This window comes from Miscanthus floridulus, chromosome 8 (assembly GCF_019320115.1).
Source record: "Miscanthus floridulus cultivar M001 chromosome 8, ASM1932011v1, whole genome shotgun sequence".
In the NCBI taxonomy this organism is placed as follows: Eukaryota; Viridiplantae; Streptophyta; class Magnoliopsida; order Poales; family Poaceae; genus Miscanthus; species Miscanthus floridulus.
Genome location: NC_089587.1, coordinates 25,307,961 through 25,331,795, shown reverse-complemented (window position 1 = coordinate 25,331,795; position 23,835 = coordinate 25,307,961). Strand labels below are relative to the sequence as shown.

The 23,835-nt window shown below is 45.8% G+C and overlaps 2 protein-coding genes across 10 annotated transcripts; one reads left to right on the top strand and one right to left on the bottom strand.

Moving 5' to 3' along the window:
• Nucleotides 1–8,100: 8,100 nt before the first annotated feature.
• Nucleotides 8,101–13,302, bottom strand: LOC136471380 (histone-binding protein MSI1-like). 9 transcript variants are annotated; one of them, XR_010762012.1, is made up of 7 exons: nt 12,511–13,302; nt 9,870–10,012; nt 9,699–9,766; nt 9,283–9,407; nt 9,046–9,141; nt 8,864–8,958; nt 8,101–8,357 (listed from the first exon to the last, which is right to left on the bottom strand). XR_010762012.1 is itself a non-coding variant. In XM_066469103.1 (7 exons), the coding sequence occupies exons 3-7, from the start codon at nt 9,927–9,929 to the stop codon at nt 8,270–8,272; spliced, it is 435 nt and encodes a 144-aa protein (XP_066325200.1). In that variant the 5' UTR covers nt 9,930–10,012; nt 12,511–12,689; nt 12,768–13,302; the 3' UTR covers nt 8,101–8,269. The 9 variants fall into 9 exon arrangements, 4 of the variants coding, with proteins under 4 accessions (XP_066325200.1, XP_066325199.1, XP_066325201.1 ...); XR_010762011.1 differs by having other exon boundaries at nt 9,046–9,112; XM_066469103.1 differs by lacking the exon at nt 9,699–9,766 and having other exon boundaries at nt 9,046–9,112; nt 12,511–12,689; nt 12,768–13,302.
• A 2,413-nt stretch (nt 13,303–15,715) lies between these two features.
• Nucleotides 15,716–23,625, top strand: LOC136476017 (uncharacterized). Its single transcript, XM_066473683.1, has 13 exons — nt 15,716–16,706; nt 16,811–16,991; nt 17,384–17,496; nt 17,592–17,696; nt 18,154–18,223; nt 18,741–18,796; nt 19,509–19,559; nt 20,212–20,316; nt 20,412–20,456; nt 20,523–20,619; nt 21,972–22,174; nt 22,451–22,537; nt 22,950–23,625. The coding sequence occupies exons 1-13, from the start codon at nt 15,789–15,791 to the stop codon at nt 23,118–23,120; spliced, it is 2,202 nt and encodes a 733-aa protein (XP_066329780.1). The 5' UTR covers nt 15,716–15,788; the 3' UTR covers nt 23,121–23,625.
• Nucleotides 23,626–23,835: the final 210 nt, after the last annotated feature.

The following is a 23,835-nucleotide window of genomic DNA, read 5'->3' as shown; positions in this document are numbered from 1 at the left end:
AACTATTGCCTCTTCTCCTTCCTCTTTTTTGCCAAGCCCATTCGTGCGCCGTAGTGGTTTCAAGGAGAGAGGAGGGTAAAGCGAGGGAGAGAAAAAAACTCAGAGATTCATCTATAAATCTGAGGTGCGATGTCAAACTAGAAGCCTTCCAACGTGGATGAAGAGGTGTTGGCCGCCTTCGCTGAGAAGGGGCTACTCCCGTCGAAGGAGGTGGCACATTGGAGGGCCCCTATGCCGGGGGAGGTTATTCTGCAACCCTGTGCTGACGAGGTCATAACCTTCCTCGCCTTCCACGAGCACAGGCTTGGGTATCCTGTGCACTGGTTCCTATATGGGCTCCTCAACGAGTGGGGTCTAGAGTTGCAGCACCTCAACCCGACTGGGGTGCTGCACATCGCCGGCTTTGTCACCGTCTACGAGTCATTCCTCAGGATGGAGCCGCACATGTACCTCTTTCGATGGATCTTCAGTGGGCGAGCCCTATCCGATAGGAAGCCACCCAGAATCACGCCGGTTGGGGGGGTTCGCCTTGCAGAAGAAGCCGAGCTATCAGCCCCCTACCCTACGTACTCCCCCTATGACTCCAACCGAGTGTGGCACGGCGAGTGGTTCTACATTAGGAACTCAGTAGAGGCGCCATTCCCGATGTTTACCAGAAGAAGGCCGGAGAGGAGGGAGAGCTAGTCGTGGGGTCCCGTCAATCAGCAGAACAAAATGGAGGTTATTGAGATGGAGCTTCAGAGGCTTTGTGCAGCATGGCCTTGACAGGTTGTGGGTCTTCCATACCTTCTTCCATCATTGGGTCACCCCATTGGCAGAGAGAAGGTGGCCAATGTGGGAGTACTTTAGCCCAATGGATCCCGACCGCACATCACCGGAGGAGTTGCCGAAGGATGAAGTCTGGAGTCGACTCGATCGGGGTGTTGCAACTGAGGGATAAAGACTCCCTCAAAGGGACACCCGGACCTCTTCATGCCACGAAGCTATCCAATCTTGTACACCCCCTTCTCCCGTGACCTTTTCCTCCTTGTTTTTGATGTTGTGATTGATTTTGAGTTGCTCGTTTTGAAGGGACTCTCAGGCTATAAATCCCAGCCGCATCTTCCAAGGGGCTAGAGGGCATAGCTCAGCAAGCTACACAGAGGGAGGCAACGCTTGCCAAGAAGAAGAAGAAAGCTGAGAAGGACCGAAGGAGGTTCAAAAAGGAGAAGTACATCAGCCGGCGGGTCTGGGGGGTGAGAGCCCGAGCGACGTGGAGACAGAGCTCAAGTCGGAGGAGACCATGGAGATGGGTGGCGACGCGAGTGCCTCCGACAATGAAGGAGACAGGGGTGCTATCGTGACCTTGGTGGAGCACCATGAGCCTATGGCCACATTCGTCGGTGGTGGGTGTGATATGGAGATGCACGGCGACGTTCCTAAGTCAAGGAAGTGCGCCACGAGTGAAGACACCGCCGTCGAATGAGAGGCGAAGCGGGCGCGGTCGCCGCACCCTTTGGAGGCATCGTTGGCTTCATGCCCCCTGCTCTGAGTGTGGTGGAGCATACTCATCGGTTAGGGGGACATGATCATTCCCCTACGTCATCGGGGTTGGTGCATGTGCACAACCCCCAATGGGGAGATGTCCCGCCAGCTGCTCCGGTGGTTTCGCCACAAGCTAGCGGTAGTAGTCGTTCGAGGACCGATCTAGGATCAGCTAGGTTGGCTCCTTCCTCGACCGATACAAGGGGGCGTGGGTCACGACCCATGAGCGGTCCTCATCCGGTCATTTTTTCGTCAGTCGGTCGGGGCTTTAGGACTTTGTCGCTTTCGTCTAGGTATGCATTCATGCTCCCTCTTGTTCTTATAGTTGGGTTTTTGAGTGTGACTAACCCACGCTTATTTGACAGTAGCCAGGGGCTGGCAGGACTGGGAATCTCCCCACCTCCCGTACGAGAAGAGTGGAGACCTAGCCTATAGCGGGTCACGACGAGTAGTGGAGGAAGCAGGCTGGCAGTGGTGCGACCTTCCTTACTGGGGGTTGCGTCTTCCTGGCCGGTTGCGAGCACAGCGGCCACGATAATGGCGGTGATGGCGGCGATCCCTATAGTGACGGAGGAGGTTGGGTTGGAGGTGACTCTCATGGTCCCTCCTCCAATGGCTGTGGAGGAGGAGAAGAGGGAAACCGGGCTCCCTACCTTGCCCAACGGAGGAGCGCACGGTTCGCACGCCTGGTTAGGGCTGGAGGAGTCTAGAGGAACCACGGCCGAACTAGTGGTAGTGCATCCGCCGGTGGGCTGTGGAGACCTAGCAGTGGAGATCCCCTTCTCCAGCGAGGAAGACACTAGGATGGAGCCACCGACCATCTCGCCATCCCAGGAGCTAGTGATGATCCGGTCATCGTAAGATACTACGGTGGCCGAATCTTCCAGTGGGTCAGGGGTGAGCCACGAGCTAATGTGGCCTTGCCCCGGGGAGCTAGGAAAGTCCTGGTTCATCCTTCGTGATGATGAGGAGGTGAAGCTCTAGCACTTGCTCGCGGAGAGAGGACTATCGATGGAGTCCGATCTCGCCCTTACTAAGGCGTGGCTCAAGGAGGCTTTGAAGAGGGTTGAGCTCGTCCATCAGGCCATGACAGTTGACCTACCACATGTCATAGAGGTAAGTTCTCTATGTTTTTGGTGTTGTCCTTTACTCCTTGGCCTTTTAATGGTTGTCTTAGCATGTCTGCTTCTTGCCTCACAGGATTTAGAGATGATGTCGATCCGTAAGTCTCGATTTCTTCAGGAGGAGCACGATCGGATGGATCAGGAAGCAATGGCATCATGGCAGGTTGATGAGCTTAGGCACCAACTAGAGTCCACCCACCGTGAGTCCCAAGACCGGGCGGTCGAGGTGACGGGAACACAGGCAGCGAAACTGCGCGCGATTGATCGGGTGACTGCTATCGAGCGGGAACTCGACGCGGTGAAGGTCCACTTGGTGGAGACCGAGGCGGTGCTTCAAAAGTCCTTGGAGGCTAAGCGGAAGGCCCGGTCAAATGTTGAACAAGAAGTGGTTGCGCTCTAGGGGCAGATGTTTAGGGCAGAGGAGTCGAACGCTCGACTGCTCGAGAGGGTGACCCGATAAGAGGAAGGGCTCTCCATTCTCGAAGGCACCCGTCTTGGTATGTATCTGTTCTGCCTTCGGTGGATGCCTTGATTTTTTTCTTTCCTTTGCTTCTGAATTTGTTGTCTTTTTCTAGAACTAGGTGGAAAGGTCGGCTCTCTAGAGCAAGAGCTTGAGACGGCCAAAGTAGCGACCGGTCGGGGCATGGAGGCGCTAGCCCAGTCCCTTGAAGAGCGACGCACTCTCGAGGGAGACCTCGACTAGATTCACAACATCGCATAGGTGGTTGTCTCTGAGGTGTTTGGGTTGGGATCTAGCACCAGTACACCCGCCGTCCAGCTAGCGGAGGCCCCGAACGAAGTTTGGGCGCTCATCTCCGACAGCATGTTCTACAGGACACCGGGGATGCTGATCTCGATGGTGACCCATCACCCCAATCTGGACTTCATGGCCATTTATAGAGGGTACGCTGATGGGTGGAGCATAGATGAAATTCATGCGCTAGGGGAGAGTTTGGTGCCATATGCACAGATGGTCACCGAGCAGGTCACTGCGTAGTGGGTGATGGAGGCTCACCGTTCGACCATGGCTGAAGATGTGTGCCGAGAAGATGTCGTCCAGCCCATGGAGGGAGTGGAGACTGGGTCGGAGGCGAGCGTCATCCCACCCCTGACCGAGCCAAATGTCACCCCGACTGGAAGCGAGCTGCCTTCGTCCTTGTTGACCGTACCGTCAGGCGATGCCGCCGAGGGCCATATTAGAGTTTTGAGTAGAAATAGTCAGTACATGTAAAAGACGAGTTCATGGGGAAGCCCCCATGTGAATAGTTTTACATTCATGAATATTTCAATTCCGTTTTGTGATGAAATCACTTGTGAGGGGAAGCTTGTCCCATCTGCCCTTGTTTTTACCCTAGCATAGTTTTGTTTTTTTCGCACCTACCAGTTGACCCATAGGCTGCAACCTTAAGAACCCGGGCATGGCCCGCGAGGCTCAGCTGCTCATAATCGTAGGTCACGGTGGGGTGTGATTGGTTGGGAGTTCAAAACACAAGTTACATAGGGTAATCAAAGGAACGGAAGCCCTTTCGTTTGGGCGACACCCTTTCGTTTGGGCGAAAAGTATTACTATTATGATAGTAAAAAGGAGGGTGGTGTCGTACCCCATGGAGCCCCCGAGCGACCTAGGACGAGAGTGCTCGGGCTAGGTTGCTGTAGGAGCAAACGTTGAATGGAAAGAAATGAAAAGACTGAGCTTTAGGGAAAGAAACGACGTAACTGTTCGATGTTCCATGTGTTGGTAAGAATGTTGCCATTGTCATCCTTTAGCTGGTAGGCACCTGGTCGGATCACCTCGGTCACCATGTAGGGTCCTTCCCATGGTGGAGAGAGCTTATGTCTATCCTTGGTGGACTAGGTTTTCCAAAGTACGAGATCACCGACCTCGAGGATCCTCCCCCTGATTTTTCTTTCATGGTACATGCGGAGAGTTTGTTGGTAGTGAGCGGAGCGGATGATGGTTGTCTCACGAGCCTCCTCGAGTAGGTCGATTGTGTCCAGCTGAGCCTCCGCGGCTCGGTCTCAGTCGAAGGCCTTCACTCTTGGGATGCCGTGATCGAGGTTAGAGGGCAACACTGCTTCAGCTCCGTAGGCTAGGAAGAAAGGTGTGAACCCCATGGATCGGTTCAGGGTCATTCTCAGGCTCTAGAGGATCGCTGGGACCTCTGTAACCCATCGCCCGGCATACTTATTGAGTCAGTCGAAGATGCGGGCCTTGAGTCCTTGGAGGACCATGCCATTGGCCCGTTCGACCTGACCGTTAGTACACGGATGTCCGACCGAGGTCCAGTCGATCCTGATGCCGTACCCATCATAGAAGTCCAGGAACTTCTTCCCGGTGAAGTTTGTTCCATGGTCGGTGATGATATAGTTTGGAACTCTAAACCAATAGATGATGTCGATGAAGAACTTGACCGCCTCTACCGAGCAGATGTTGGTGATGGGCTTCGCCTCTATCCACTTGGAGAATTTGTCCACTGCTATGAGTAGGTGAGTGAAGCCACCCGAGGCCTTTTTGAGGGGTCCGACCATGTCGAGGCCCTAGACCACAAATGGCTAGGTGATAGGGATGGTCTGAAGCTCTTGTGTCGGTAGATGAGTTTGTCGAGCATAGAATTGGCATCCTTCACACCTGTGACCAACCTCCTCTGCATCTCGCAATGCGGTGGGTAGTAAAAACCTTGGCTAAAGGCTTTCCCGACCAGCGACCATGGGGCCGTGTGATGTCCGTAGATTCTGGCATGGACGTCGAGGAGAAGCTGTTTCCCTTGGTCGATCGGGATGCACTTCATGAGTATTCCCAATGGGCTCCACTTGTAAAGTTCATCACCGATGGTGACAGACGTCTTGGCGCGTCGAGCGATTCATTGTGCTTCAGTCCTTTTCGGTGGGAGAACCTCCTCGAGGAGGTAGGCGAGCAGTGGTGCTCTCCAGTCAACCAGATCGAGTGCCATTATGGCGATGTTAGGGGGGCGATGTCGCCATGAAGGTGCCCGGGTCGGAGCCACCAAGCACTTGGTCGGGGTCAGGGCATGTCGGGAGGTCGGAGCCCCCCCGTGCTAGATTAGTGTTGGAGTATGTCTGAATCGGATCCTCCAGAATGCGAGCAGACGGCTCGTGGAGATCGTTGATGAAGACCCCATCTAGAGATGGCACCCGCCTAGCAGCCAATTTTGCGAGGAAATAGACGACATCATTGTCCTTTTGGGGGACATGATGCAGTTCGATCCCTCGGAATTTGTCCTCGAGCTTGCGCACCTCTTGGCAATATGATGCCATGAGAGGGCTCTTGTAGGAGGACTCCTTCATGACTTGGTCAACGACCAACTCTGAGTCACCGCGGACATACCGTCATGTGGCGCCGAGCTCGATGGCGATGCGTAGTCCGTTGATGAGGGCCTCGTACTCCGCGACGTTGTTTGAGGCCGAAAAATGGAGACGGCGTCGAGCTCAACGACCATGATGAAATGCTAACTTTTGGTTATGTCTTACCCAGGCAAGCCCTGGTGCATAACCCCTATTATTCTACACTTTATCTTATGCTTGTGCATTAAGTTTTAAGGAGTTGGATGAAAACCATATATATATATATATCCTTATCCTATGAGTACTACTAGTATGTCAGGATCGTGTAGATGCTATGCTATAGGACCCGTACTACTAGAGAACAGACTTTAGAATGATGTCCCAATTTAGCATTAGCCTCGCCATTTTTTATCCTCGGGACTAAAGGACCTTTAGTCCCGGTTGGTAATACCAACTGGGACTAAAGGTTCCTTTACTCCTGGTTGGAGCCACCAACCGGAACTAAAAAGTCCTCCAACCTTTAGTTCCGGTTGGTAATACCAACCCGGACTAAAGGTACACCCTTTAGTCCCGGTTGGTAACACCAACCGGGACTAAAGGTCCCCCGATGGGTTAGTTCAAAAGGAAAGCATCCCATTCATTGTTAGATGTGTTGTGTAGGTGGGGTGGTAAGCTCCGCGCGAGGTAGTGCATGAGGTCTTGGGTTTGAATCTCACGGGGCGCAGCGGTGGGAGACATTATTTTTTTAAGCTGGAAGGATCTTTAGTCCCGGTTGTAGCAAACCGGGACTAAAGGTCCCCACCTTTAGTCTCGGATTCATAGTCCCGGTTGGGAAACCGGGACAAAAGCTCTTTCCCAACCGGGACAAAAGCCACGTTGTGTAGTAGTGCCGGTAGATGTCGAGTGATTACCTGTCACTCGCGAGAGATAGAAAAGATATTATTGTTGTTATTATATTACTATCACATGGAATATATATGAATGATAATTGGAGACCGGATAGAATGGTACTTTAGATCTGGACTTGGTTAGGCATTCGAGCTAGGCTCGGATTGCACTTGTTCCGCCTGTGTCGGTTAAGGACCATCCGTTGCTGTGAATTTTAGTTAGGTCACAGACTTATTATCCTGAGCACATACTTACTTATAGGAGCGGGAAGGCTCGTTGCTCTCTTATCGTAGGTTCCGGCTCTTTCCGGACCGACTGATTGGAGGCGGGGATGATGGAGGTCTAAGCACCACACTGAGTTCGGAACTTAGGAGTGGGGGCTTGGAGTCCAAGTTTAGACAGAACCTGGACCCCTTGACAGGAGAGTGGTGGGTTGATCTTGCCTATGCCTGGGGGTATAAGTGGGGCGTGTGTTTCGGGACCAGCTAGGATACATTGGTTCACGAATCGTCATGTGATACGATACGACTTGGCTATGGTTTAGCACCGTAGTAAGAACTGGAATATGAAAGATGGTAAAATGGTTCTGATTTCTTACCACCTGCTTGAAAGTAGCATATGTGCTTACATAGAATGGTTAGTTAATGAACTAACGATGACTGCTAATAAAATTGAATATAAGGACGCTTGTTTAGTAATGCTTCCGCAGATACAACAACCCACAAACCAAATAATCCTCGTATATCATTGAAGTCTTTTATTTTTCTCCTGTCGGGTAAGTCTTGCTGAGTATAATTAAGTACTCTGGGTTTTATTCTCCCTGTTGCAGGTGATCGAAAGATACGTAGAGCTGACCCTTGTGTGTGAAAACCTTCTGATGGGCTCAGAGAGATTTCCTTTCACACTACGACCGTAGTGTTTATTTATAACCCTTGCTAAAGGTTTTTATAAGAAAATATGTAAAATATGTTAACATATCTTGTATAAAATATCCACTATGTTAATGCTCCACCATGTTATTAAATTAATATTGCTTCCTCTATCACTCTGATAACATTATTATATTCCGCTGTTATAATAAATTAAAGTAATATTCTGGTACTGTAATAAAGTGATGTAAAAAATGACTTGAGAATGTTGTAAACTTTGTTCTCTCACTAGTAGCGTGCCCGTGCGTTGCTACGGGATAGCTAACATTTTGTACTAAAAACATACAGATCGCATGATAAGATAATAATTCTGTAAAAATTAAATGCCAACGTTGAAGTAACATTTAATTCAAATAAACAAAGTTTGTGAAATTAACAAAGTGGCATTTAATTAAAAAAACAAAGTTTGTGAAATTAACAGAATCATCACGGAGAGCGCAACATCGCAGACTCACAAACTCTACTGTATACACCTTTCCGTGATACGGGTAAGATAATGTTTTATATCGGCAGGAAGAAGTCCCCGATATCCATTTCTTTCGTGCACCAATAAATCCACGAATAAGTCCTGTCACATCTCCATAACATCCTGCACACGGTTCGAGTATATATGTAAAAATCAGTGCATGTCACATGGGTAAACTATACTCTTGGAGCTTGGTACATTTAATAAGGGTATAACAGAAGAGAGCATTATGGTAAGAGCACACATGAATCACTTCATCAAAATTTAAGTTAAATTTCTTTTGCCGTTTCTCTTTTCCTTGAGCTGGTTTTCGCACAGGGAGAAGAAGGAACTACAGTTGCAAATGCAAACAATGTGTTAGAGAACAATCCTAGGCAATAAAAATAAAATTATTCACCCAATATATTCCAACAAATTATTCACCCAATATATTTCAAGCAAGAAAAAAGCAGCTCATCCAAGAGTAGTGCTTGTGTAATTGCTTCAACAGCTCATCCAAGAGTAATACTTCAAAGTCTGACTTATGGTCTCTACGTTAATCATGACTTGAGCACCCTTAAAAACCTGAAGGTACTCCTTGTTCTACCGAGATAAAAAAAAAACTTCAAAGTCAACTCAGTCAAACTTACATCAACAGAAAACGGAACATACATGTCTGGACATGCAGTCTGGTTCTTGCCGCATCCTGCCCAGCTCTAGACACTTGCTCCGTCCATTCTCCCTGCTGCAGAGCGAATGAAGGTCTCAATGATCAGCACTTAGCGTCTCTCTATGTCCCTATTTATAGAAATACTTAATCTTAGTTTCATACCGTTATGTTTTTCTTCAGGGTGTCGATATAACCGGCTGCACTGTCTCCGTAAAAGTCATCTTCACCACTGCCCCGCCCCATTAATATACTTGTTATCTTCCAACAAATCGGTACAAATGTATACAATGCAAAATGTAAAAGGATTAAATAATGCAGCTGTTTATTTGGCTACGGCACATTCTATGACTGTCGAAGAAATAAAGACTGAACACATAGGGCACAGAAAAAAATACGTACTCATGACTGTCGAAAGTATGCAAGCTTCTTGATAGTTTTCGCATGTCAAATAGTTTGATAGTTGCGTCTCCAGATGCTGTAGCCAATATCCATTCATTGAATGGATTGAATGACAAAGCGTTGACCTGGAAAAGGGAAGCATGCACACTATGAACAGAAACCAATCCATGACATATGACAAGACTGACATACCGAGCATATAACAATTTTTACAAAACCAAACTTTTCTTTGAAGCAAATAAAAACACCAACTGAAAGGTTGGATGACCATCAGTGCACACCATTTGCCTTATCATAAGGGAAGCCACATAACTGAATCATGTGTGTAAAATTACCTTAGAAGTAAAAATAAGGTACCAGAAGTAGGAAGTGTCAATACATAACGTCCAACAATAAACTGAAAAAGGGGAAATTACCTGATGGGGGTGCAGTGAACATTATCTTATAGCTTTATAAAACTTGTTTCATATACCGCTCCTATGAACTGCTGGTTAATATGAACATGTAAGGATATTGTGCAAATGCAACTGTGCAATCATCCAGGCCTCAACATACAGTTTGATAGTCCATGATTACAGCATGCCTACCTCCTTTTGATGCGCAGCAATAGATTGTTCGGGTTTGTTTGTACGCAAGTCCCACATCATCAACTTGCAGTCATCCCAACAGATCCAAATATATTTTCATCCTTCAGGTGCCAAGCAACATCTTCAACGAGATCCTCATGAGCCTGCAAAAGCAAATATTCATTAGACCCTGAATAAAAACAACACACTGGCAAGAAGATCATTATGCCCTTCTTTGTGTATAGTACATATAAATAAATAATCCTCATAAAAGTCCGGAATCCTCATAAAAGTCCGGATTTCAAACATGTTTTAAATGAATGCAATCTGACAGCTGTACTTATTAGATAGGTGAGAAAAGAAAAAACACACAAACACATGGAATATCCATTACTAATAACAATTATCCTCTTATCAACACAAGTCGGAAACACCCAGACACAACAAACAGTCACATTTGTACAGGAGCCCAAGTCCACAGTATTTTTTTACATGACAAGAAACACAGTAGAAAACCAGAACCACAGTAACAAAGTAATGACTCATTCTTGGAGGTTCTAAAAAAGAGACTGACTGTTATGGGCAATATGGCAACAGTAGCATGTCACTTAGAGGAGACTAGGATCAACTGGTGTTTTTGTTAGCACATCTTTCATTACCAGGTTCTTAGGCAAATCAAGATTGTTAGTTCGTTAGGACAATTAGTTAGTTTGTTAGGGATGACTATAAAAGCCCAGCCGCACCATCAGCTCGAGGCATGCAAGGAGGGTGACTTAGCTGGTTTTTCTTGCTATCCCATCTATCCCTTGTCAATCCGTATCTAAGATAAACTCAATCTCATTAAGTTCTAAAACTACATTTTTCATATGAATCGATTTGTTTTTTTGTAGAAAAAATAAATAAATGCAAACAGTACATAAATTACTTTTATTAAGACAATCAGACAAAGGTTCAACTTGCTTGTACAATATTTCAGTTGCTTAAGAGAGCTAATTAGTAATTAGGGGTTGTTGATACCCAACTTTGTCATCCTATCTAGAAGGTTTGTGGATACGATTCATGAAGACTCGTCATGTTCTTAGTGCCTTAGTGGTTTTCATAGTAACTGACTGGTTGAAGTGCACATCTCCTGCTATGAACAAACTGCGTTAGGAGAATGAATATAAGAGCAACACTGTCCTTTGGAAATGAAGACAATATATAGAAAGCCCCTCTGTGGTAAGATCGATGTGTTATCTAGCAAGAATACCAATTGCTATGAAAGAACTAATAGACATATTAGATGCAGTTAGTGAGTAAAGCTAAAGAACAAAGTGGAGGCTTTAAAGGTAAACTACTAATATCTTTCATATATTCTTTTAGTTCTACAAGTGTTTATATGAAGACCGAATAATTTGCTGCTTATCTGTGCTATTGACTTATTGCCTCATATATAGCTGTGGGTATAACAAATGAAAAAGGAACACAAAACCTGAAGTTGATTTCCTTGGCAACATAAAAAGGAAATAACAAAATGCACTTGAAAAACATATATGTATGAATGGAGTGGATTTCAGAAGCTTGTGCGGCAAAGCATGGTAGTATGAATAAAAAACCCTCAGATAATAGTTCTTGGATTTCAACAGAAGGAATATAAGCTACCTGAATCTATGCTGACTGCAAAGCATATAAGTGAAAACATAAATACCCTTAATTGCAAACAGCCGATGCAAGTTATCCTAGTATTGATGATGATCATGTTTGCTTCAAACAGGGCTATGGAAACAGAGAACTTCTGCCTCTAATGGAGGTACAGGAGCAGAGAATAGTCTCTTTGGGATTGATTAATCAATGTGCAAAGGTTCTTATCGTCACATACCGCTGGCCAAATTATATATAGAAAGAGAGACGCATGGGCATGTTAGGGAATAAGTGGATCACAGTGAATCACTGCTCACTTGCAAAGAGGAACCAGACAACTACTTCATTTCTAATATTATCCCCATTTTAAGCATGTCAAAATAGATTTCACAAACGGTTATTTCCTTGGTTGAACATCACAAAGCATACAAACTTCTTACATGAGACATAATCAGTTCGTTTTACAGAATAAGATAAGACATAAAACGTATAAAGCCATGCTCAGATTTCCCTCAAGATGTGCCTAGGCTTGCTACTTTTTCTTAAACCTACATCTCAATCACCTCAGAGTATTATCATAAATAATTATGGAAAATCTATATGAACTCGAGTTACTGTACACACTGTTCAGACATAATCAGTTGGTTTACAGAATAAGATAATAAGACATAAAAAGTATCAATCCATGCTGCATGCTCAAATTTCCCTCAGGATGTGACTAGGCTTGCTACTTTTCCTTAAACCTACATCTCAATCACCTCCAGTTGACCGGTTATTATCATAAATAATTATGGAAAATCTATATGAACTCGAGTTACTGCACACACTGTTCTAATCCCAATTTTTTTATAATACAAACAAATGAACATAGTATCATTAGGAAAAGAAAAGAAGCACAAATCAAATTGCTCAAGTGCATCAAGTCACGATAATCAAGTGACTGTAAGTATATGACCTGAAAATGCAGTGATAGTAAATAAAGAGCACCGAGCACATTAATTAATCGAAGAAAAAGAAACAGGAGCATCCAACGGGGCATTACCTCAACCTAGGCGGCGTTGACGGCAGGGCAGATCGTGGAGGCGGTGGTGTTTCCGGAGGTGAGGTGCCGGTGCAGGCGCCGCGTGCATGACGCTCCTGGTCGCGACCTTGGCGTGGAGGCGTCCGGTGGAGACGAGGCACAGCGATGTGAACGAGCGACGGGCGCGGCTCCTCGCAGATCTGCAAGGGGTGCTCGGAGCGGTTGGAGCAGGGGCGGGGCGAGGTGCCTGTGCAGGTGCGTGTAGCCGTGGAGCCTACCTCCGTGCTCCGGTTGACAGACAGGCCTTGGTCGGCGCCGGAGGTGCTCGCTATTCCCGTCCCTCGACCTCGGCCTCCACGTCCGTCATGGACGTCGGGGCCCGGGGGTGCTGCCGCTGCTAGATCGAGGCCGCCTTCACGGTCGCGTCGCTCCCCGTCGCAGTCGCCGAGACCCCGTGCAGGTGCGGGCGTGCGCTCGTACCCTCGCGCGCGAGAGAGAGATGGAGAGCGAGGACGTCTAGGAGCGACGCACGGAGCCACCGAGAAGGCTAGACGGGTGTTCCCCAGCTCTACGCGGCCGCCGGCGGCGCGCCCAGATGCGGGCGGGCGCGGGGGACGATGGTGCGCGTGCGGCGGCGGCGCGGCCTGCTGCGGGCGGGCACGGGGGCAGGGTGTGCGCGATGGGGGCGCGGCGGCGGCGCGGCCAGAATCACGGGAGCGAGCGGGATCTCGCGAAGGGGAGCACACGCGTGGGGGAGGGGGAGCGAGCGGGGTCTCGCGAGCGAGCGTGCGAAGCGGAGAAAGTAGAGCGACGAGGCGGGCTCACGTGCAGTCGGTCCCACATGCCGGCGCCTTTCATCGCAGTCGCGGGAGGGTATCGCATGACGGGAGTGAAGAGCGAAAAAAAAAATTGCACCAAAAAATTGTTTTACTCGCGTTCTTTTTAGTTGCATGAGATTTATGAGCTTGATATAAAAATATGGATTTTCGAGTTCTTCTTAGGGTGTGCTCGATGGAACTGTATAGTTTAGTGTCCTCTCTTAAGTACTCAGTGTCTAATAGAAGATAAGTACTCCTGAGAAACATTGGATTATCCGAATTGTTGCCCACTTTGCGATCAAGAGGAGGAAACTGTAAACCATCTTCTGGTCGCTCATCATGAGCACACAATTGCACCCAAACCAATCGGTTCAACCATCTATGAATCAAAGCAACAAAATAAACAGTCCAAGCACTCTGATCTGATGCCACCTGCTCTTACCATCCACGTGTCGCTCATCATAAAAAAAGGGGAAATCAAGCTGTCTTCGGATGCTTTGAGATGTTACTGACGAACACCACTACCTCCTCGGTCACACCGACCGCCTCACCCTCTTCCTGCTCCCCCTGATCCCCAGGCCCGAATGGCAGGAACGACGATGCGATCCTGGAGATCTCCGCCACCGCGCCAGCGTTCAACAACATCGAGATGCCAGTCTTCACCCTGCCCCCAATCTCTGCCAGGTCACTCCGGACCCCGTTGATCCGTGGGGACTGAGGCACCTCCTTCTCCTCCTCCTATCAACTGCCGATGGTGCGAGGAAGGAGGCAACGCCCCAGAACCGGCGGGTGAGGGACTCGGTCAGCTCCGAGATATCGCCCTTAACGACGCAGACTGACGACCCAAAGTTGATTGGAGCGAGATCGCGGGAGGGGGATGGAGCGTGATGGAAGGGATGGATCGCGACCAGGCGGGCGCCGAGGAAGCGAGCGACGCGGGGGCCAAGCGCTCGCGCGGGATCGCACGCGGCAGACCGACGACCCAAAGGCAATTGTAGCACAAAAAATGTACACTCTTTAGTCTTTTTTTTAGTTGCGAGAGATTATAAAAAAATAATGTATTGTAATTGTAATAGGAGAATATATAATGTGTAATTATTTGATATTATAAATCTTAGTATTGTTTATAGATTTAGTCAAAGTTAAGTTTATTCGACTTTTTAAAGTGTGAGATGCACTTGTTTTAGGACGGATGGAGTACTGATAAAAAAAAATAGATAAAAATTATATATATATATAGAGAGAGAGATAAAATTTATCTCTACTTTCCATGGAAATATGGAACCTCCCCAAAAGCAGGGGAAAAAATTATATGAACCATATCCATGGTTGCCCCATACATACATGCATGCATAGTTGCGTGACACGTGTTTGTCTTTACGGTATATGTGGGCATGCGATTGATAGGTGTGGCCGCGTGAGTGAGCCTGGCTAAAGCCAAGTCTATTTTTAGCATATGATCACTCCTTAGTCAGTGTTGGATTGTTAAGGTTCGACACGTGTCAGACATCCACGCTATGTATGCCTGCTGCAGCCGTGGATACCATATGCACAATTTTTTTTTTCAATGCGGCTTCATTCGCTTCGCTGAAAAAACGAGCTACGGTTCCGACTAAACGGGAGAGAAAAACACTGTTCAGCGAACCGGCCGCACAAGCAGGCTCCCCGTTTTCTTCCTTCCCTGCCGAAGCGCTCCGTGCGCCCCTTTTTGTACTAGAGACTTTTCCCTGTGTGCCATTATAAAAGATCGTAATCCCCTGTGTGCCTCTGAAAAAATTCAGCGATCTTCAGCGCCACTGCTCCAACTTTTTCGTGTCATCCATGCCACTTCCGTCAGTTTAGGCTCTAACGCCGTTAAACTGCAGGTGTGAAAAGACGAAAATGCCCTTAAGTTCAAATATGTTATTAATTTTTTTTGAGCATCTTAACGACTTCAAATGAAAAAACTCAAAACTAGAAAGTTGTAGATCTCGTCGAGATCTATAATTTTCATATAAATTTTTTTCCATTTAATTTCGCAAAAAAAATATGATTTGATATGATTAATATATCTTAGAAAAATTATATTATTTTTTTTGTGAAATTAAATGAAAAAAAAAATTTATATGAAAATTATAGATCTCGACGAGATCTACAACTTTCTAGTTTTGAGTTTTTTCATTTGAAGTCGTTAAGATGCTAAAAAAAATTAATAACATATTTGAACTTAAGGGCATTTTCGTCTTTTCACACCTGCAGTTTAACGGCGTTAAAGCCCAAACTGACGGAAGTGGCATGGATGACACGAAAAAGTTGGAGTAGTGGCGCTGAAGACCGCTAAATTTTTTCAGGGGCACACAGGGGATTACGATCTTTTATAATGGCACAGAGAAAAGTCTCTTTGTACTACTAGAGAAGTTCTCGAAGCTCCTCGAAACATTGCTCCGTCCCCTCCTTCGGCCAAACCCCAGATCCCGAAGCCCCAGACCAGCACCGCTCCGCATGGACCATTCGTGGCGCTTCCCCGCGGGCGCCGGTACTGGCGCCGACCTCTGCCCGGTCTGTTGCGCGCGCCACTTCCCCTTCTGCCCGCCGCCGCCTCTCCCGCCGCATCCCTTCCCCTACGACCTCCAGCCGCCGCCACCCCCTCCCCCGCCGAACCCCTTCCCATACGACTTCCACCCGCCGCCGCCACCGCGGCCGATGTGGGGCCCTCCACCTCCCGGGCCGCACGATCCGCGTCCCTACGAGCTCCCCGGCAGGGAGGGACCTCACAAGCGGATGCGCGTGGGCGAGGCACCACCGTTCGATCCGTACGACTTTGTGCCTCCGCCGCCGCCGGGAAGGGCTTCTGTGGAGGGCGACCGGCTGCTCGGCCTGATCCGGGACCATGGCCGCAATCCACTTCCTGGTTGCCCACCTGACGGCGGCTTTGGTTACGGAGGAGGTAGATTCTATCCCCGGCAAGGAGGTGGTTTCGCGGATTTCGACCAAAAGTTGCCACCTCCCGTGCCGATTGAAGACAGGCATAATGGCTTCGGTCAAGGTTTTATGCCCGAAGAAGGCCCTCACCGGAAGTATTTTGACGGTGCTAATCACCATTTCCATCAGTTCCACCCAGAGGCATTTCCTGGTGTGGCGCTGCACCCTCCACTGCCTCGCTATCCTGAGGCAGCCAATCCCCATGGTTCACATGCTTGGCATCTTGAGGCAGGTGCCGTGCCACTGCCAGCAGAGCCTCCATTCCCCTCTAACCAGGATTACTGTGCTGCACCGCCACGTCCGACTGCAAATTCGTCATTGTTTCCTGTCCTTTCTGGTTCTCCAACAACGGAAATTATTCCATCGACCGCTCATACCTTGCCTCAAGCTCATCCGATGCCAAACACAAACCGTTATGATGGACACATCAACGATGAGGTGCCTCTATGCTTTCAGCACCAATATGTTTTAGAAGTTTAGGATGGCAGATGGCTTATTCTTACATCAAAAGCGTTTACCACTGTTTGCTTATTCACTAACAGGGGCCAGGTTTCATTTATCGACCGCAGTCAGAGCAGAACTTGATAGATGGAAGGCCGACCAGTGCACATTATTCTCTGGAAAATTCCAAAGTCACGATCATCAATGCTTGTGATTTGTTCAAGCCGCCCCTTCGTGGTTCACGCCCTGATCATATTGTTATGATCCTCAGAGGGCTTCCAGGTTTACTTCAAATACTGTTGACTTTCTTATCATTGTATTATTGACAAAAATAATTGCATGCAAATTAAATAATATTTATTAATTTCAACTTCCTAAATGATTATGATAGCGGTTCCTACATCATAGCATGGAATGAAAACAGTGTCATACATTAGCGCTTTTACATTATGGATGAGGATGAAATCAGCACACTTTGTTCTGTTCTTTTAAACTGGCAATTTGTAAAGTTCATATTGCATATGTGGTTTGCATAACTGAATGATATTGGCTTTATAGTGTAGTGTCCCAAATTATCAATTTTTGTATTCAATAAAGTTATTTCACAAATCCGCAGTTAGGTTGTCTTTCACTATGGTTGTGAACTATAATTCGTACAAAACTGTAATATGTAGGTAGTGGAAAGAGTTATCTGGCAAAGGCATTGCGCGATCTTGAAGTTGGGAATGGTGCAAATGCGCCTAGGATCCACTCCATGGATGATTATTTCATGATTGAAGTTGAGAAGGTCAGCAGGGATTGGAGACTACTGTTCTTTCCAATATTGATTTAGTTTGTGTAATGATTGTCTTAATCTGGGTAATCTGGCCAATGTTCTCTTAGAAAGTGGAAGACACTGAAGGCTCAAAATCTTCTAGTGCATCAAAAGGGAGGAGGCAGTTGACCAAGAAAGTGATTGAGTATTGTTATGAGCCGGAAATGGAGGAGGTGATATTACTTTCAACAACTCTGTAATTCTTTTTATCTTGTCATATGCACCTGCAAACTCGAGCTCATTACATTAGCAAAGCTATTACACTCAAATGCTATCATTTTTAAAAATATGCAAAGCTAATTGCCTAGTCATTCAACTTTTCATGGTGATGCTTCTTTGTTGATACTAGGAAAAGGAATTTTAAGGTATCTTTGAATATACGATGCCCAATGATAACATTTTAAAAATAAAAAATGAATCATATGTTGCCCCTCCAGAACATCAACATATAGAATTAGGTCCATTTTTAGGCCTTCTCTGGGCAGGCTTTGAATATAAAGTTACAAATAACTTTTTTTTGGTTTCAACTCAGTCCTTGCTACTTGATTTTGTTTCTGTTCTTTTTGGCTGTTTATCAGCTATTATCTAAACCCGTATTGTCATTGCTGATTTTTTCTGTGTATTTCATAGACGTACAGGTCAAGCATGTTGAAGGCATTTTCAAAGACCCTTGACAAAGGAAATTTTACATTTGTGATTGGTATGAAGTTATTTAGAGCAGCTTATACCTCAACCATACTTCCCAATTCCCATATGTAGTATTTTCTTCTCGTGGTTGTCTCTCCAATATTTTGGAGGCCACATATAGTTGCCTTCAAATTTCATGGGTTAACGAAAAACTTTACCAGGCTTATTTTTCCCTCTTTCACACCATCAGTGCTACATATCAGCAGTCAACACCTTCATGTACCAGTGGAAGATATTCCTTTTCTTTTCAGCAATCAGAAAATTTTTTATTCTCTTTTGGTTGGGTCTTCAGTTATGTGCTGCTTTGTTTCCAAAAGTGACAGGATGGATAACTTGAAATTTGGACAGTGCCCACTTTTGTTGGTACTTCATGATATTTTGTATTGTTTAAAACTTCAATTTTAGTAACACTTTAGCTGCCCTAGCAAAATTCAGCGGTTGTGCACCAATAGATGCCTTCAATTCCAACGGCTGATGCTGTGTTTCTGGTAACTGACTTTGTTTACTGCTGATATTCCTGGCCGTTTTAGTGGATGACCGCAATCTGCGGGTAGCTGATTTTGCTCAATTTTGGGCAACTGCGAAGGTAAATCCTCAGTCTCTGATGTGTTGACTACAAGATTACTTTGCTTATGGATTTCTTCTTTTTTGGGGTTTAACCCATTAAAGAGGTGCCACTTGCTTGAAAATAAAAATTCACCTCCAAGGAGATGATATATTTTTCTTTTCCTAAAAGGTATTATATCCTGTGGAATACTTTTATCTCATTACAAGGAACAACCCTTCAATTGTTATTTTTCTTTTTAAGAGTCCTCATGCTTGTGTAATTTTATCCTGCTCCCTCCATGTACTTGTTGGTTGTTACCCTTACTGTATCATTTTGTATGGTAGCTGGCTTGTTTTCCATTAGCATTTTTCTTATGTGCCGAGTAGTACTTGTTTTTGCTATTGAGGTGCCTTTGGCTTTCGTTCGTGTTCTCTTTGATTGGTGCAGTAGACCATAGTTCTACATGGCCAGAATCAACTACCGCACTGCTGAAGAAAGCAATGATTGCTGGTTTTGTTGGTCTGAAGTGTATTTTGCATTTTTTAGTATAACTTGTTGAGTGCTATTTTGTGAAAGCTATTCAAAGTATATATTTCAGTGGAATAATCTTGTTTTTGTTAGACAATATTGACGTTTCAGGAGCTACTCTTGCATGCTATTTTGAATTTCATTTCTTTTTAATTAATGTCTCATCTCATTTCATAGCGAAATCATCCTGATAGTGTTCTGATTCCTATTCTCTCTTTTGCAGAAATCAGGCTATGAGGTGTACTTGCTGGAGGCACCATACAAGGATCCAACGGTAATTGCTGCAGTATTGCCAATCATAAGTCCGCTCACTGTTAAATATGTATTTAGATGTTTGGTAACCACCTACTTTGTCATGCTTGGAGCATTGGATGAACCTAGCATGTCTCATTTCCCTTTTTTGACATAACTACATGATATTATCCACCAAATCTTCTAGTGTGTACTGGTCCTAATCAATCATGTACATTCAAGTCTGGAAATTAGATTAATTGGAGGTGGGCAGAAATTTTGCCAGAATGTTGTATCTTCATAATTTCCGTTACTGTTTTTCAGTGAAATCAAGTAGATTATGTGTTCCAACTTCAGTAAATTGTATACCTTTGCTTAGGGCAGTCCATAGAGTATTTTACTGGTTTACAGTAGCAACCATACAAAAGTTTGTATATAGGCACCAACAATAACCTTTCTGCTATTGGGTTTTGAAACCTTTTACTAATTGGATACTGTTATGAAGGATTATCTTGTATATCATTCTTCACATGAAAGTAATGCATGCATCTTCAGAATTGCCATTCCTTCTATTTTGTATCTCTACTTTTCTATTTACTGGATTAACTAAGAGTCATAAGATTGCTTTTCGTTATTGCAGTTACCTCATTGTTAACTATATCATAGCAGGTGTTTGATATCCTTATGAATAACAGGGCTGTGCTGCAAGGAATGTGCACGGATTTACATTGGATGATATAAAAAAGATGGCAGCAGACTGGGAGGAGGCTCCACCACTGTATCTGCAGCTAGATATACATGTATATTTCTTGCCATTATTTATAGTTGCAGTTAAGAACAACTATCACGTGCATGCTTATCATGCCTCTCATCATTGACTATCCTTATTTCTCAGTCATTGTTCCATGATGATGACCTTCGTGGCCGTTCTATACAAGAGGTAATGATATTCTTTAGTTGCTTTTAGGTGGATTGACATGTTAACGATTTTTGTTCTGTCAAATAGGTAGATATGGACACTGAGGATGTTGATGATGCTAATGACACAACTAGCATCATTGCTGAGAACTCGCAGAAGGCTGTACAGGATCCACCATATGAAGGTACGCCTTTATACATTTCTTTCATTGTTGACCTAGGATGTCACTGGACATAGCTTGTCTGCTTAATATTCACCTCAATTACGAGGAGGCCTGTAATGCACAAAACTTTATTAATTGGTTAGATGTATACCACCTTTTCAAGGTAGAGTTTGTGATGTACTAGGATAATGATTTAGGCCCTGTTTGGTTGGGCTTTTGGCTGTGGCTTTTGCCCCCAAAAACCAAAAGCTCAACCAAAGGGCCCAAAAGCCACATGTGCTTTTGCCTAAAAGCAGCTTTTAGCATAGTACAAATCCAAAAGCACCTCTCCCCCTGCTTTCACTGATTTTTGGGAGAAAAAATTACCCACCTGCCACTGGTTATGAAAGGTAACGGTTCGTTTTTTTCCTTCGCAACTTTTTCTTTCCTTTCTGCGTCATCCCCGAACCGCATCTGGGCGGCGCCGCTCCTCCCTGTCCGACCGGTGGAGGCGCCCTGGCGACCCCTCCTTCCTCCGGCGAGCAGCTTCTCCAGCGGCGACCCCTCTCCCTTTCCGGTGAGCAACTTCCCCGGCAGCAACCCCTCTCTCTCCTGTGAGCTGCTTCTCCGTGGCAGACCCGACGAGTTCGTCCACTCGCGCAGTCCAGTCGCGTGGTCCAATCGCGCCTCCTTCCTCGGCGACCCCGCGACCCCGAAGGCCAAGACCGAGCTCCGGTCCGGTGCGACAGCCGCCGCGGCTCCTGCTGGCACGGGTCGGGCCCCGTCCCCAGCTCCGGCGAAGGACTGCGACCCCGCATCAAATTAGGTTCCCGACGCGCAACCACCGGCCAGCCCCGGCGGGCGTGGCCCAGCCAGCCCTGTCCGGCGGGCGCGGCCTTCCCCTGCTGTCGCGGCCAGCCCCAGCGGTTGGGTGAGCGCGGCCATCCCCGTGTCTAGAGGAAGAAGCCGACTTGCTGTCTATGACATGTGGGGTCCGCTCGTAAGGGGAGAAGCTTTTCCAAAAGCCACGTGTGTCTAACCAAACGGGCTTCCAGATCACATTCCAAAGCGGCTTTTCCAAAAGCCACAGCCCACAGCAGCTTTTCCAAAAGCTACAACTCAACCAAACAGGGCCTTAGGGGATCGACCAAGTTTGTACTTCTTGATACGCTCATATTCACTTTGTCAATTTAGCTATATATACTATGGGAATTTTAATTGGAAAAAGGGGTGTGGATGTGCTGTCAAGAATTTGAATCTGCACGGAAACAGGCCTTCTTTTGTAGTGTCATCTAGTGCATTCTTGTGTACAGCTAGTATATATATATTCCATGTGCTCAGTTAAGATTGACATCACATTGAGGTTTTACAAATAGTTAAATAATTGTCTGCAGGCTTCTCAAAGCTAGGGGAGAAGTGGAACTCAGAAGTAGAAGATGACCTGGATGGCTTAAAAGAGCTAGGACAGAGTAAATGGTCAAAAGAGTTTGAGGATGACACTGAAAAGTCTAAAGATAGAGAGGAAAACACACATGCTCTTTCTGGCCTGGCCCGGACATATAGCACTGGACGCAAGAGAGTCAGTTGGGGTGATCGGGTATGCTTATGTTTCAGTGTGAACTTTATACGTTGGCACTCTTGTACTTTGTTTGTGCTATTTTCTCAAAATAGTTGGGTAGTTATCATCTTTATTGAAATGTGCTTCTAACTGCTGAGCTAAAACATATATATAGTTTACTAGTTGGACATATTTGTTCAGTTATTTCTCTCATAATATGGCATTTCAGAGATAGAACTCAATGGCCAAGCTTATGTCATAACTATACTGTTTATGTTGATAAGTGCTCATCCTTCATCTTATTTACTTTTGCAGCTTGAAAAGGGTGGGTTTTCCATTTCTGCAACTAAAAGAAAACTTACTTCGTCACTAGTCATAGGGCCTGGATCTGGGTACAATTTGGTAAGTATCGACTCTGCCAACTTTTTGACATTTAGTCAGTAACACCTCAACTTTCTGCTGTTATACATCATTTGGCTACCATCTGTTATTGTAAAAGCCACTTCTATGTTGTCCATACTATTTCATTTCATCTTGAAAAGGTGAATTCTGCCATCATGGGAATATGGAATGGTGAAATAGGACATTATTATAAAGGAGCAGTGTAGTCTAGTCTAAGGAATGACTTTATGTTTTACTTTGCTTACAATATTCTATGTTTGATTCTGTTGGGACTTGGTGCTTTGGTCTCAACCAATGATTTATATTCTTCGTTTGTGTGCCATGATCCAATGTTACAAGCTATGATCGTTCTCACTGCTTCCAGTGAGCTGCACCTCTAGCAAACTTGTAAGCATAGAACTGTATCTTGCAGGTCTCCAACCCCTTGGCTGAAGATGATTCCATAGGGACAAAAGGGAAGACAAACAACGAGACCAAAAGACGGTTCAGTGAACAACTTCGTGTTGAAGGTGAATCCTTCAGGGCAGTTTTTGACAAGACGAAGCAGCGCATTGGAGTTTTTGAGAATGGAGAGGAGGAATAATCCTTGACTAGAGGTTCTTTTAGTTGTTTGTCCTTCAGTGTTTTGGATGCCCAAGATGACTTGGGAGGGGATTAGTGCAGACAGCTTGGAGTCAAGTCACAATTTTGAGATCCATATTCCATTGTCCAATCGCCTTTGTCAAGGGCGATGAGCAATAGTTCCAATTAAGCCTGGGCAAAATACCCGATACCCATTACCCGTACCCGAATTACCCGAACCCGGACCCGAATTACCCGAACCCGAGGTACCCGATCCCAAATTCGGATAGCGATTTTGATTACCCGAAATTAGTTTGGGTAATTCGGGTAATATCCCCCGGTACCCAAACTACCCGAACTACCCAAAGATTTGTTTTGTCTTTGTATTCATCATGTGTTGTTAGCTGAACCATTTAACTTATCACTTTATTAGAATATAATTCTCTCTATTTGAATGGGTGACTGTAATATATTATTCTCTACAAATTGCTATTGAAATTCTATACAAATTGCTGCTGAAATTATGTATAGATCGCTACTGAAATTTAGTGTAGTTTGTTGTTTTCTGTAAATTTGGGTATATCGGGTAATACCCGAACCCGAACCCGAACCCGAATTATCGGGTATCCGAATTTGCGGGTAGTGTTTTTTCGGGGGTAATATCGGATAGCAATTTTTATTACCCGAATTTTGAATTACCCGAATTACCCGACCCGAAAAAATCGGGTAACCCGAAC

Excerpts from the sequence above, each read along its gene's own strand:
- LOC136476017 (XM_066473683.1), top strand. The coding sequence starts at position 15,789 with ATGGACCATTCGTGGCGCTTCCCCGCGGGCGCCGGTACTGGCGCCGAC. Across the intron at positions 18,797-19,508 it reads AATTTTGGGCAACTGCGAAG|AAATCAGGCTATGAGGTGTA; the intron begins GTAAATCCTCAG and ends TCTCTTTTGCAG. Across the intron at positions 22,538-22,949 it reads CTGGATCTGGGTACAATTTG|GTCTCCAACCCCTTGGCTGA; the intron begins GTAAGTATCGAC and ends TGTATCTTGCAG.
- LOC136471380 (XM_066469102.1), bottom strand. The coding sequence starts at position 9,929 with ATGATGTGGGACTTGCGTACAAACAAACCCGAACAATCTATTGCTGCG. Across the intron at positions 9,408-9,869 it reads TTGCTGCGCATCAAAAGGAG|GTCAACGCTTTGTCATTCAA; the intron begins GTAGGCATGCTG and ends TCCCTTTTCCAG. Across the intron at positions 9,113-9,282 it reads CATACTTTCGACAGTCATGA|TGGTGAAGATGACTTTTACG; the intron begins GTACGTATTTTT and ends GGGGCGGGGCAG.